The sequence below is a fragment of the Oncorhynchus tshawytscha genome, linkage group LG14, assembly GCF_018296145.1.
Source record: "Oncorhynchus tshawytscha isolate Ot180627B linkage group LG14, Otsh_v2.0, whole genome shotgun sequence".
NCBI classification, from domain to species: Eukaryota; Metazoa; Chordata; class Actinopteri; order Salmoniformes; family Salmonidae; genus Oncorhynchus; species Oncorhynchus tshawytscha.
In genome coordinates, this window is record NC_056442.1 from 43,115,175 (window position 1) to 43,127,713 (window position 12,539).

Genomic DNA, 12,539 nt, shown 5'->3' on the forward strand with positions numbered 1-12,539 from the left:
AAGAAATTCAGTCCACATTGTTTTATTATCTGTCTGAGAAGATTGACAGCTAGTTTCTCATGCTAACTCACTGGTCCTCTGTGTCCACCTCCTCCTCCCCCCATTCCAGGCCTGCCCAGGTTGGCAAATGAGGGCGTGAAGTCAGTGCCCATGTTCATCCCCGACAAACGGCTGGGGTCCAACTGGCGGAGAGGGGCCTTATTCGCCTGGAGAGAGAGAGAAGTAGTACCAGGAAGAGAAGTAGTACCAGGAAGAGAGAGGGAGAAGTAGTACCAGAAAGAGAGAGCGAGAATGATGGATACAAAGAAAGACAAAATAAATAACTGGTGAATAAAGTGGTCCATCTGAATAAATACAATTATCGAACAGAGCGTGCAGTTGTTCCTCCAGTCCAGCAGGGGACAGAGTTGTAATGTACCTTGTCCAGCACCACATCACTGATCTGAGGCAAGCCCTCAGGCTTGGACATGGCAGCACTGATGAACTGGAAGCCCAGCAGGAAGTCCCTGTCATACCTCTTCTTCTCCTCTGGGTCTATAGGCCTACATAGTTCTGGAGGAGAGAAGGAACAAGGAATGATAGAGGAATCACATTATATAATGTGACTTTTCATCGGTATAGTCTAGGTTGGTAGAGTTGGGGTATTTAGTCTGGCATCCGAACTGGGTATCGCTCAGTTTCACTAATGTTACACTTAAAAAGAAAATCATACATTGATGTCAAATGGGACTTTAGGACCCATGCTCTGACAAAGCATTTCCAAAAAAGTTCAACTTCGCATCCTCTTGACTGACAGTAAAGGCAGACCCTGTGAGATCAGGTGTAGAGAATAACATTTCTAAGTAAGTATATAAATGTTACACAGCCTCTTAGGGCCAAGGTTCAGAACCCATTCTCTTAGGGCCAAGGTTCAGAACCCACCCTCTTTGTACTGGTACTTCAGATCCCCGGGCTTGGGTTCAATGTTCTCTGCATCCAGTTTGTCCTCCTTCTCCTCCCACGTCTCATCTACCTCTGCGACGGCAGGGGTGGTGGCTGGGCGGGGCTCCTCGGTGTCAGAGGCAGAAGTAGGTGTGGCCTGCTCTGGCGGGCTCTGCACTACCTGCTCCTGGAAAGGGGGAGAGAAGAGAAGGGGGTGCGAGAGCAAGCGAGAGAGTGTCAGAGGAGGAGAGTGTGTGAGAAACAGGGTGGGAAACGGATAGGGGGAGAGAGAGGGAAAAAGAGGGGCGGTAGAGGAAAGTGTATTAGTCGATAAAACCAAGAATTCTCAATACTTTGATATGAACTGCGTGGGTGGTGTGTTTGATATGAACGGCGTGGGTGGTGTGTTTGATATGAACGGAGTGGGTGGTGTGTTTGATATGAACGGAGTGGGTGGTGTGTTTGATATGAACGGAGTGGGTGGTGTGTTTGATATGAACGGAGTGGGTGGTGTGTTTGATATGAACGGAGTGGGTAGTGTGTGAACAGACCTCCTTAAAGGCATCCAGGAGGTCTCCAACAGCCTCCTTCCTGTTCAGATCCTTCATCTTCCTCTTCTTCTTAGGCACAGAAACAGCAGCTACAAGCAGAACACCACCAACACAGTCAGACTAAACCTCTATGGACTGACACTCAATACTAATCCAACACACAAACTCAGAAATCAAAGTGGAGCGGTTACCACATTGCCACCTATCCAAAGTTTTATTTTAATGGCTTTCTGTTGGCGCTATTATCATTCCAAGTACCCACTATTCTGTGTCCTCGGTGTAGACAACCCTGTCACTCTGCCCCTCATGACACATGCTCGACAGACAGACTGCAGCGCCTCAAGGGGCAGATCATCCTAGCCAATGTCTTATCTTCACAAAGTGCCAAGGGGTAGGGTTAGGAATTAAGAAAGACAATGTGGTTGAATGACAGACAGATCGATGTAGATCAGTGGTCCCCAAACTGTTTATAGTCCCGTACCCCTTCAAACATTCAACCTCCAGCTGCGTACCCCCTAAGGTACCAGGGTCAGTGCACTTTCAAATGTTTTTTTGCTATCATTGTAAACCTGCCACACATACACTATAAGAAATGTATTAAACATAAGAATGAGTGTGAGTTTGTCACAACCTGGGTCATGGGAAGTGACAGAGCTCTTATAGAACCAGGGAACAAATAATATAATCAATCATTTTGCTCTTTATTTAACCATCTTACATATAAAACCTTATTTGTTAATCAAAAATTGTGAATAAACCACCACAGGTTAATGAGAAGTGTGCATGAAAGGATGCACATAACTCTGCAATGCTGGGTTGTATTGGAGAGAATGTCAGTCTTAAAACAAATTCCACAGTCTGTACCTGTATTTAGTTTTCATGCTATTGAGGGCCGAGAATCCACTCTCACATTAGGTACATGGTTGCAAAGTGCTTCAGCGTCTTAACAGCAGTTTGCCAAGGCAGGATACTCAGAAATCTGTCAGTGGCTTCTGATTACATTTTCAGAGAATTTCGATGAGGCTCTCTTGTTCAGATAGCGATAAGTGGACTGGAGGCAGGGCATGAAAGGGAAAATAAATCCAGTTGTTTGTGTCATCCATTTCAGGAAAGTACCTGCATAATTGCGCACCCAACTCACTCAGGTGCTTCACATTTGACATTGTCCCTGTAGTGTCCAAAACATCTATCAAGTTGTCAGGCATTCCCTTGGCAGCAAGAGCCTTTCGGTGGATGCTGCTGTGTCCCCAAGTGTCGTCGGGAGCAACTGCTTGCACGCGCATTACCACTCCACTATGTCTCTCTGTCATGGCTTTTGCACCATCAGTACAGATACCAACATGAGCAGCAGCTACATTTGGCTACATAGTGGAATTCCAGCGAGAGTGTAACGGTTAATGTGATTGGATGAGTAACGGTTAATGTGATTGGATGTAAATTATTTGACTAGGCTACCTGTATTTGACATGTTATTTTGCTGAACACTAGATGGTTTAACTTTATTTTTGGCAGTGAAACGAGAAAAAAACTAAATGTAAAGCCCCGTTGGAAAATATAAATGGACTGTTTAAAAACGTGAATAAAAATAAAAATAGTAATCACATTTTTATTTGGCATCCCCCTGATGGCATTGCCCCAGTTTGGGAAAACCTGATAGAGATAGAGATAGTGAGAGTCAGACTGATACAGACCTTGCATAGAATTCTCCCCGGGTGGGATGGTGCGCTGTGATGGTGGAGAGTCCATCTCGTCTTCAATTTGGCGAGGGGTTACCTCTGTAGTAATAGCAGTCTCCGCTAGGACCACGGGGGCAACGGTCGCCTGGACGACGGGGTCGGGCTTTGCCGTGGCGGCGACAGGCGCCTCCCTCTGTAATGGGGTCACCTCAGGCTCAGCGATGGGGCTGAGGTCACACTCAGACAACTCTGCAGAAACCTTCTCAGGGTCCTGGGAGCTGGGGAGCGGCAAGCCGTTGGGCAGACGGAGCTCCTCTGGCTGGGCGATGGGAGACTCCAGCGAGGGTTCTGCTGCCTGGAGGGAGGGCATGGTGATGGACAGGGCTACTGGCTCCTCCTCTGGGAGTGGCTGGGTGGCAGACACACCATTAGTGCTGCTGCTAGGGTTGGTCACTGGAGCAAGGGAAGGCTCAGGTTTAGATGATGTAGTCACTTCTCTAGCCTCCGTTACCTCTTTCTCCTTCACCTCCTCCCGCGCCTCCTTGGCGGCTGAGGGCTGCTCCTCAGCTGCAGGAGTGGGGCGGGGTTCAGGTAGGGGTGCAGGGTAAGCAGGCACTTTAGGGGCAGATAGGGCTGGAGCAGCGGCCAGGGCTGGTGCGTCCATCATGTCTGCAATGGGACTAGTTGGGGGTGGGGGGGTGCCAGGGGCAGTAGTGTGGAGGGTGGTAGTTACCCGTGGGGGTGTGGGTAGGTCCTGGGGTAAGGAAGGGGATTTACTGTCCGTGTCTGGGAGTTTGACCTCTGTAGGGGCAGGGGCAGTCTTGACCAGTTCAGGGGTTTTGGACAGGGCTGGGGGGCCAGTGATGAGTGTGGCTGCAGGTTTCCCTCTGTCATCTGATGAGGAAAAGAGATGCTTGAGGATGTGGTCAATAGTACCATACTAATGTTAAAATGTACCATCGTCATTTGATCATCTTTTGATAATTACCCACTTATTGGATGGTCAAAATGCATGGGACCTTCCCAACGGAGCATTTTGTCAATGTGATTTATTCAAATTCACAAAAAATTACTTCTATGTACTGAATGTGAACCAATGAGAGACGGCCAGCTACATCCTTCAAGATCACCTGACCCCTCAGCCAACTCACCTGGTCTGACCACGACAGGTGTCACGTTCTCACCGTTGGCCTGGGCAACGGCTGGGCCCTCTGATCCAGATGACTAAAGGAGGGACAGAACAACAACACCCAAACATCAGGGAATGCGAGTGGACACAACCATATCACAGCCTTATGCCAGGTTAGAAACAATGGATGGGCAGACATTTTCTTTTCATGTTGGACGTGACTGCATAGTAGCTAAAGGTGTGTAAAGGGATGATGGTTGGTGACGAGGGTACGGTAGCTCACCTCTGAAGAGTCGTCGCTCACCTGTGGGGGTGTGGGGGTGGTGCCACTGCGAGTGCCCCCTGACATAATCTCCTCAGTGATGTCTCTACCACCCTGGTTAGGGTCTCGTATTATGATCTACAGAGAGGACACAAGACAACAGTGAGGGATACAAGAATAACAATATAGAAAACAGGAGCAAGAGAATGCGTGAGAGCCTTAAAGAAAAACGTGCTATTTGACTTTCTAAAGGAGGGAGAGCAAAAAAGAGAGAAAGAGCGAGAGTAAAGGAGAGAGAGGGAGGAGAAAGCTGAAGAGAAGAGCCGTCACAACGGCTTTCTATGATGCTAGGCCCCGTTTCCAAAAGTCTTGTTGTACTGTGGCCTAGCAGCGTCTTCTCATTCAGCAGAGCTACATTTCTCACATACTGACACAAGAAACACCAGCCCCACAACAGCTATGCAGCATGACAAAAAGATCTCTACACGGACTGCTGCTTTGTTTCAGCGAATTCTTGACCAACAAAATTTGACAAACTCAACTTCAGCTAAGTCAACAAATTCCAGTGCATTTTCTTTTCTCTCTCCATATGATCACTCAAACTACACCAAGAAAACTAGCCAGATTTTATGTTATTTAAAAGCACATCGTACAGTACTCCGTCAAACTTCTGAAAAATGGATTACTCACAAGGCGTGCCCTTACACAGAGCCATATGTTTTCTATCACAAACTCTCCTCTCTCTCTGTCACACACAAAGAGTTGTTAGCAACAGGTGTGAGACAGCACAGTCCCCCACTGGTAGAGTCATTTACCTGGCACACGGACAGGCTCCAGAGTCCTTAGCAGGCCTCTCTCATCCTGGGGCCGGAGTTGAGCTGTCGGCCTGGGAACACGCACGTAGCCTACTCCCTCAACTCAGTGAGCAAAGCCAACAGGGCAGAGCCTCGTTCCCAGCTCGCGCACACACGTATAGAGCGAGCGATAGAAGCCAGAGTGACTGGCCGTGTGGAGCTGCAGCACTGGAATGCAAGCGCCCCCGCCCACCGAACTACAGAGTCAAAGGGGGCCAAAGAGAGGGGGGAGAAGGAAGAGGGATTTCAGGGAGAAAATAAAAATATATATAAAACTCGGCCAATAAGATCAGGCTAGTGCCAAAAAATTTATAAATACAAAATAAATGTTCTCTCTCAGCTGCTTTTCTGTCATTCTGTGCACACACACACTCACTCCTAAATATTTCAGCCTCTTCCTGGGGGAGAGGGAGGGGCAGTGGATGGAAGAGGGGAGACGGGGAATGCCACAGAAGCAGCAGCAGAGACAGTGAGAGAGAGAAGGGGAGGAGATAGGTCAACCATTGTGCTTCCGGCTCAGAGGGGGAGGAGAATGGAAGCCACGTGGAGCTGAGCTATGTGCTGACATGTCCTTTCACTCCCCCTTCCTCTACCCAGAGACCAGAGAGAGTGAGGAGACCATTTTTTATGGAGAGCAGAGGAGGAAAATACAGGCCAATGCACTGCTTGAAGGCAGTAGTTAACAAAATAAAATAGATACAATTACACAGTTACAACACAGCTACGACTAAGTAGTCTGCTTAGCGCGGCTGAAAAACAGCTTTACACTTCATACTCTTTTGCCAGAATACCAGCAGACATGTTTGAAACCATATAGAAAGACACAGCGTGACTCAGACTGGCTGAAGCATGACTCACTGCGGGGTGTTCCGCTGCAGCGCTTCCTCTCCAGTCCCCCTGTCTACCATCCTCCTAGTGGGACTGGGAGTCTCTGAAGGACCTTGAGCAGCATGGGACAGGACAGCTTGGCCGGCCAAAGTCCACCACAGCAACCTGCATGCTCCCACAGCAAGTGATAAATCAGCCAGACCCACCGTACCATACAGAGCACAGATACACTGGAGACTAGTCCACCATACTGAACACAGATACTCAATTCGATAAACCTGGCACATCGTAGAAAACAGATGCGCTGCAGACTAGATCAGTCTACCATAGAGCACAGTCTAACCTGATCAGCCAGGTCCACTTTAGTCAGATCAGCACAGGGACAAATCAGTTCAGTCCAACAGAGTGCAGTAGAACAAAAGGAAAACTTGATCAGTAGTCTGCCATTGAGGTACTAAGAAACCAGACCAGCCAAGTCCACCATAGACAGCAGGACTGGGAATTGCCAGGGACCTCAATGATTGTCAATTATGACAATACTTTGGTACTGATACAATACGTATTGCGATTCTCACGATTATATACACAGTCGTGGCCAAAAGTTTTGAGAATGAAAAATACACATTTCCACAAAGTCTGCTGCCACAGTTTATATGACGGCAATTTGCATATACTCCAGAACGTTAAGAAGAGTGATTAGATGAATTGCAATTAACGGCAATGTCCCTCTTTGCCATGCAAACGAACTGAATCCCCCCAAAACATTTCCACTGCATTTCAGTCCTGCCACAAAAGGACCAGGTGACATGTCAGTGATTCTCTCACAGGTGTGTGTTGATGAGGACAAGGCTGGAGATCACTCTGTCATGCTGATTGAGTTCGAACAACAGACTGGAAGCTTCAAAAGGAGGGTGGTGCTTGGAATCATTATTCTTCCTGTCAACCATGGTTACCTGGAAGGGAACACGTGCCACCACCATCACTTTGCACAAAAAGGGCTTCACAGGCAAGGATATTGCTGCCAGTAAGATTGCACCTAAATCAACCATTTATCAGATCATCAGGAACTTCAAGGAGAGCGGTTCAATTGTTGTGAAGAAGGCTTCAGGGCGCCCAAGAAAGTCCAGCAAGCGCCAGGACTGTCTCCTAAAGTTGATTCAGCTGCGGGATCGGGGCACCACCAGTACAGAGCTCAGGAATGGCAGCAGGCAGGTGTGAGTGAATCTGCACGCACAGTGAAGCGAAGACTTTTGGAGGATGGCCTGGTATCAGCCTGGTATCAAGAAGGGCAGCAAAGAAGCCATTTCTCTCCAGGAAAAACATCAGGGACAGACTGTTATTCTGCAAAAGGTACAGGGATTGGACTGCTGAGGACTGGGGTAAAGTAATTTTCTCTGATGAATCCCCTTTCCGATTGTTTTGGGCATCCGGAAAAAAGCTTGTCGGGAGAGTTGAGCGCTACCATCAGTCCTGTGTCATGCCAACAGTAAAGCATCCTGAGACAATTCATGTGTGGGGATGCTTCTCAGCCAAGGGAGTGGGATCGCTCAGCCAAGGGAGTGGGATCACTCACAATTTTGCCTAAGAACACAGCCATGAATAAAGAATGGTACCAACACATCCTCCGAGAGCAACTTCTCCCAACAATCCAGGAACAGTTTGGGGACGAACAATGCCTTTTCCAGCATGATGGAGCACCTTGCCATAAGGCAAAAGTGATAACTAAGTGGCTCGGGGAACAAAACATCTATATTTTGGGTCCATGGCCAGGAAACTCCCCAGACCTTAATCCCATTGAGAACTTGTGGTCAATCCTCAAGAGGTGGGTGGACAAACAAAACCCCCCCAAATTCTGACAAACTCCAAGCATTGATTATGCAAGAATGGGCTGCCATCAGTCAGGATGTGGCTCAGAAGTTAATTGACAGCATGCCAGGGCGGATTGCAGAGGTCTTGGAAAAGAAGGGTCAACACTAATATTGACTCTCTGCATAAACTTCATGTAATTGTCAATAAAAGCCTTTGACACTTATGAAATGCCTGTAATTATACTTCAGTATTCCATAGTAACATCTGACAAAAATATCTGAAGACACGGAGGCAGCAGACTGTGAAAATGTATATTTGTGTCATTCTCAAAACTTTTGGCCACGACTGACTGATTTCATGTTTCAAACATATTGCTCACTACACACTGTGTAGAAAACATTAGGAACACCTTCTCATTCCATGATAGCGACCAAGTGAATCCAGGTGAAAGCTATGATCTCTTATTGATGTCACCTGTTAAATCCATTCCCATTAGTGTAGATGAAGGGGAGGACACAGGTTAAAGAAGGATTTTTATAAGCCCCGAGACATGGATTGTATATGTGTGCCATTCAGAGGGTTAATGGGCAGGACAAAAGATGGTGCCGATAGAGATGGTCGCCTCGCTTCGAGTCAAAAACTGTAATATCCTGTGTGTCACGGAATCGTGGTTGAATGACGACATGGATATTCAGCTAGCGGGATATACGCTGCACCAGCAGGATAGAACAGCACACCCCGGTAAGACGAGGGGGGGGGGGTCTGTGCATATTTGTAAACAACAGCTGGTGCACGAACTCTAAGGAAGTCTCTAGATTTTGCTCGCCTGAAGTAGAGTATATTGTGATAAATTGCAGGCCACACTACTTGCCTAGAGAGTTCTCAGCTATACTTTTCGTGGCTGTTTATTTACCACCACAAACATATTCTGGCACTAAGACCACACTCAGTCAACTGTATAAGTAAATAAGCAAACAGGAAATCACTCACCCAGAGGCAGCGCTCCTAGTGGCTGGAGACTTTAATGTAGGGAAACTGAAATCAGTTCTACAAAATCTCTATCAACATGTTAAATGTGCAACCAGAGGGAAAAAAATTCTAGATCACCTGTACTCCACACACAGAGACGCGTACAAATCTCTCCCTCACCCTCCATTTGGTAAATCTGACCACAACTCTTTCCTCCTGAATCCTGCTTACAAGCAAAAATTAAAGCAGGAAGCACCAGTGACTTGGTCTATAAAAAAGTGGTCAGATGAAACAGATGCTAAACTACAGGACTGTTTTGCTATCACAGACTGGAACATGTTCCGGGATTCTTCCGATGACATTGAGGAGTACACCACATCAGTCACTGGATTTATCAATAAGTGCATTGAGGACGTCGTCCCCACAGTGCCTGTACGTACATACCCCAACCAGAAGCCACGGATTACAGGCAACAGTCGCACTGAGCTAAAGGGTAGAGCTACCGTTTTCAAGGTGTGGGACTCTAACCCGGAAGCTTACAAGAAATCCCGCTATGCCCTGCGACAAACCATCAAACTGGCAATGCGTCAATACAGGGCTAAGATTGAATCCTACTACACCGGCTCCAATGCTCGTCAGATGTGGCAGGGCTTGCAAACTATTACAGACTACAAAAAGGTAAGCACAGCCGTGAGCTGCCCAGTGACACAAGCCTACCAGATGAGCTAAATCACTTCTGCGCGCTTCGAGGCAAGCAACACTGAGGCATGCATGAGAGCATCAGCTGTTCTGGACGACTGTGTGATCACGCTCTCCGTAGCCGACGTGAGTAAGACCTTTAAACAGGTCAACATACACAAGGCTGCGGGGCCAGACAGATTGCCAGGACGTGTGCTCTGGGCATGTGCTGACCAACTGGCAGGTGCCTTCACTGACATTTTCAACATGTCCCTGATTGAGTCTGTAATACCAACATATTTCAAGCCGACCACCATAGACCCTGTGCCCAAGAACACAAGGGCAACCTGCCTAAATGACTACAGACCAGTAGCACTCAACTCCGTAACCATGACGTGCTTTGAAAGGCTGGTAATGGCTCAACACCATTAGCCCAGAAACCCTTTACCCACTCCAATTTGCATACCGCCCAAACAGATCATGCAATCTCTATTGCACTCCACACTGCCCTTTCCCACCTTGACAAAAGGAACACCTATGTGAGAATATTCATTGACTACAGCTCAGCGTTCAACACCATAGTAACCTCAAAGCTCATCACTAAGCTAAGGAACCTGGGACTAAACACCTCCCAAGCTATAGGGTGAAAAATACAGTAGTGTCGGCGCAGGTACACATTTATTTTACAAATTTACTTTGAGTCAAAGTATCAATATAATATCATCCAAAACAATATTGTGATATGGGGTTCCTTGAGTGGTACAGCGGTCTAAGGCGCTGCATCGCAGTGCTAGAGGCATCACTACAGATGGTTCAATCCCAGGGTGTATCACAACCGGTCATGATCAGGAGTCCCATAGGGAGGCGCACAATTGGCCCAGCGCAGTCAATCATTGTAAATACGATTTCTTTCCTAAACTGACTTCCCTCGATAAATAAATACATTTATGTAACTATCGTTCCCCCATCACTGACAGACCAGATGAATAGACCAGCTGAGGACACCTGCACCAACAGCCAGAGAAGAGGCACATCAGTACTACAGCCCTAAAGAACATGCTCGAGTCACAGCAGTTTGTGATTTGAATTAGATAACTGTAAGTGTTACAGTTATCTAATTCAAATCACTGACTGAACATAAATCATGAGGAATAGGCCCATCTAGAATCTTCTCTGGACAGATTGCAACACTACCCACATCACAGTGTTAATCATCATCACACAAGCCCAAGTCCTGTCACATCCACCTTTAAGAGCGTAGGTCAGACAGGAAGACACCGTAGCTGTAGACCAAAACTGCACTGCTAAACCTTCACAGTGGATGATGGGGAAAAGGCATCTGTGTTGGACACACCTTACTGACTGAACCTATGCTTGTTTAAAAAAAATATTGACACCCTTTATTAGCACAGTCCTTTACTTCCTTTAGGGAGAATCACTGAAGTATTTAAACGCTGCTCTGGTTGATGGGGAAGTTTGACTGTATAACATCAGGCCCTTAACATCTCTTGAGGTTTCCAGTTCTGTTACCTGTCCATTCTGGGATGAGGATACCGGATTATCTACCTAAGTAGAGGTGTTACGTGGGCTGGCCTGAGGTCCTGCAACTAGTGCCACTGAACCCGGCATACCAGAGTGGGCACGGGTTCCAATCCAACCCAACGGCATACCAGAGTGGGCACGGGTTCCAATCCAACCCAACGGCATACCAGAGTGGGCACGGGTTCCAATCCAACGGCATACCAGAGTGGGCACGGGTTCCAATCCAACGGCATACCAGAGTGGGCACGGGTTCCAATCCAACGGCATACCAGAGTGGGCACGGGTTCCAATCCAACGGCATACCAGAGTGGGCACGGGTTCCAATCCAACGGCATACCAGAGTGGGCACGGGTTCCAATCCAACGGCATACCAGAGTGGGCACGGGTTCCAATCCAGCCCAACGGCATACCAGAGTGGGCACGGGTTCCAATCCAGCCCAACGGCATACCAGAGTGGGCACGGGTTCCAATCCAACCCAACGGCATACCAGAGTGGGCACGGGTTCCAATCCAACCCAACGGCATACCAGAGTGGGCACGGGTTCCAATCCAACCCAACTGCATACCAGAGTGGGCACGGGTTCCAATCCAACGGCATACCAGAGTGGGCACGGGATCCAATCCAACCCAACTTACCGGCATACCAGAGTGGGCACGGGTTCCAATCCAACCCAACGGCATACCAGAGTGGGCACGGGTTCCAATCCAACCCAACTCACCGGCATACCAGAGTGGGCACGGGTTCCAACCCAACTCACCGGCATACCAGAGTGGGCACGGGTTCCAATCCAACTCACCGGCACACCAGAGTGGGCACGGGTTCCAATCCAACTCACCGGCACACCAGAGTGGGCACGGGTTCCAATCCAACTCACCGGCACACCAGAGTGGGCACGGGTTCCAATCCAACTCACCGGCATACCAGAGTGGGCACGGGTTCCAATCCGACTCACCGGCATACCAGAGTGGGCACGGGTTCCAATCCGACTCACCGGCATACCAGAGTGGGCACGGGTTCCAATCCGACGCACCGGCATACCAGAGTGGGCACGGGTTCCAATCCGACGCACCGGCATACCAGAGTGGGCACGGGTTCCAATCCGACGCACCGGCATACCAGAGTGGGCACGGGTTCCAATCCGACGCACCGGCATACCAGAGTGGGCACGGGTTCCAATCCGACGCACCGGCATACCAGAGTGGGCACGGGTTCCAATCCGACGCACCGGCATACCAGAGTGGGCACGGGTACCAATCCGACGCACCGGCATACCAGAGTGGGCACGGGTTCCAATCCGACGCACCGACTACCAGAGTGGG

The 12,539-nt window shown here is 48.5% G+C and overlaps 1 protein-coding gene and 1 pseudogene across 12 annotated transcripts in view; both read right to left on the reverse strand.

Moving 5' to 3' along the window:
* Window positions 1-12,539, reverse strand: part of LOC112267243 (eukaryotic translation initiation factor 4 gamma 1) — a 65,644-nt gene that overhangs the window by 12,322 nt on the left and 40,783 nt on the right. For 8 of the 12 annotated variants that reach the window (XM_042297568.1, XM_042297565.1, XM_042297564.1 and 5 more), the window contains 7 exons: window positions 4,561-4,677; window positions 4,300-4,372; window positions 3,164-4,042; window positions 1,473-1,561; window positions 922-1,108; window positions 419-552; window positions 72-206 (listed from right to left, as the gene is read on the reverse strand). In XM_042297568.1, the coding sequence (XP_042153502.1) occupies window positions 72-206; window positions 419-552; window positions 922-1,108; window positions 1,473-1,561; window positions 3,164-4,042; window positions 4,300-4,372; window positions 4,561-4,677 (1,614 nt within the window). Of the gene's footprint in view, window positions 1-71; window positions 207-418; window positions 553-921; window positions 1,109-1,472; window positions 1,562-3,163; window positions 4,043-4,299; window positions 4,373-4,560; window positions 4,678-5,354; window positions 5,493-12,539 lie in introns of those variants that run through there. The other 4 variants (XM_042297567.1, XM_042297566.1, XM_042297570.1 and 1 more) reach the window with 3 other exon arrangements.
* Window positions 1,702-1,823, reverse strand: LOC112267758 (annotated as a pseudogene).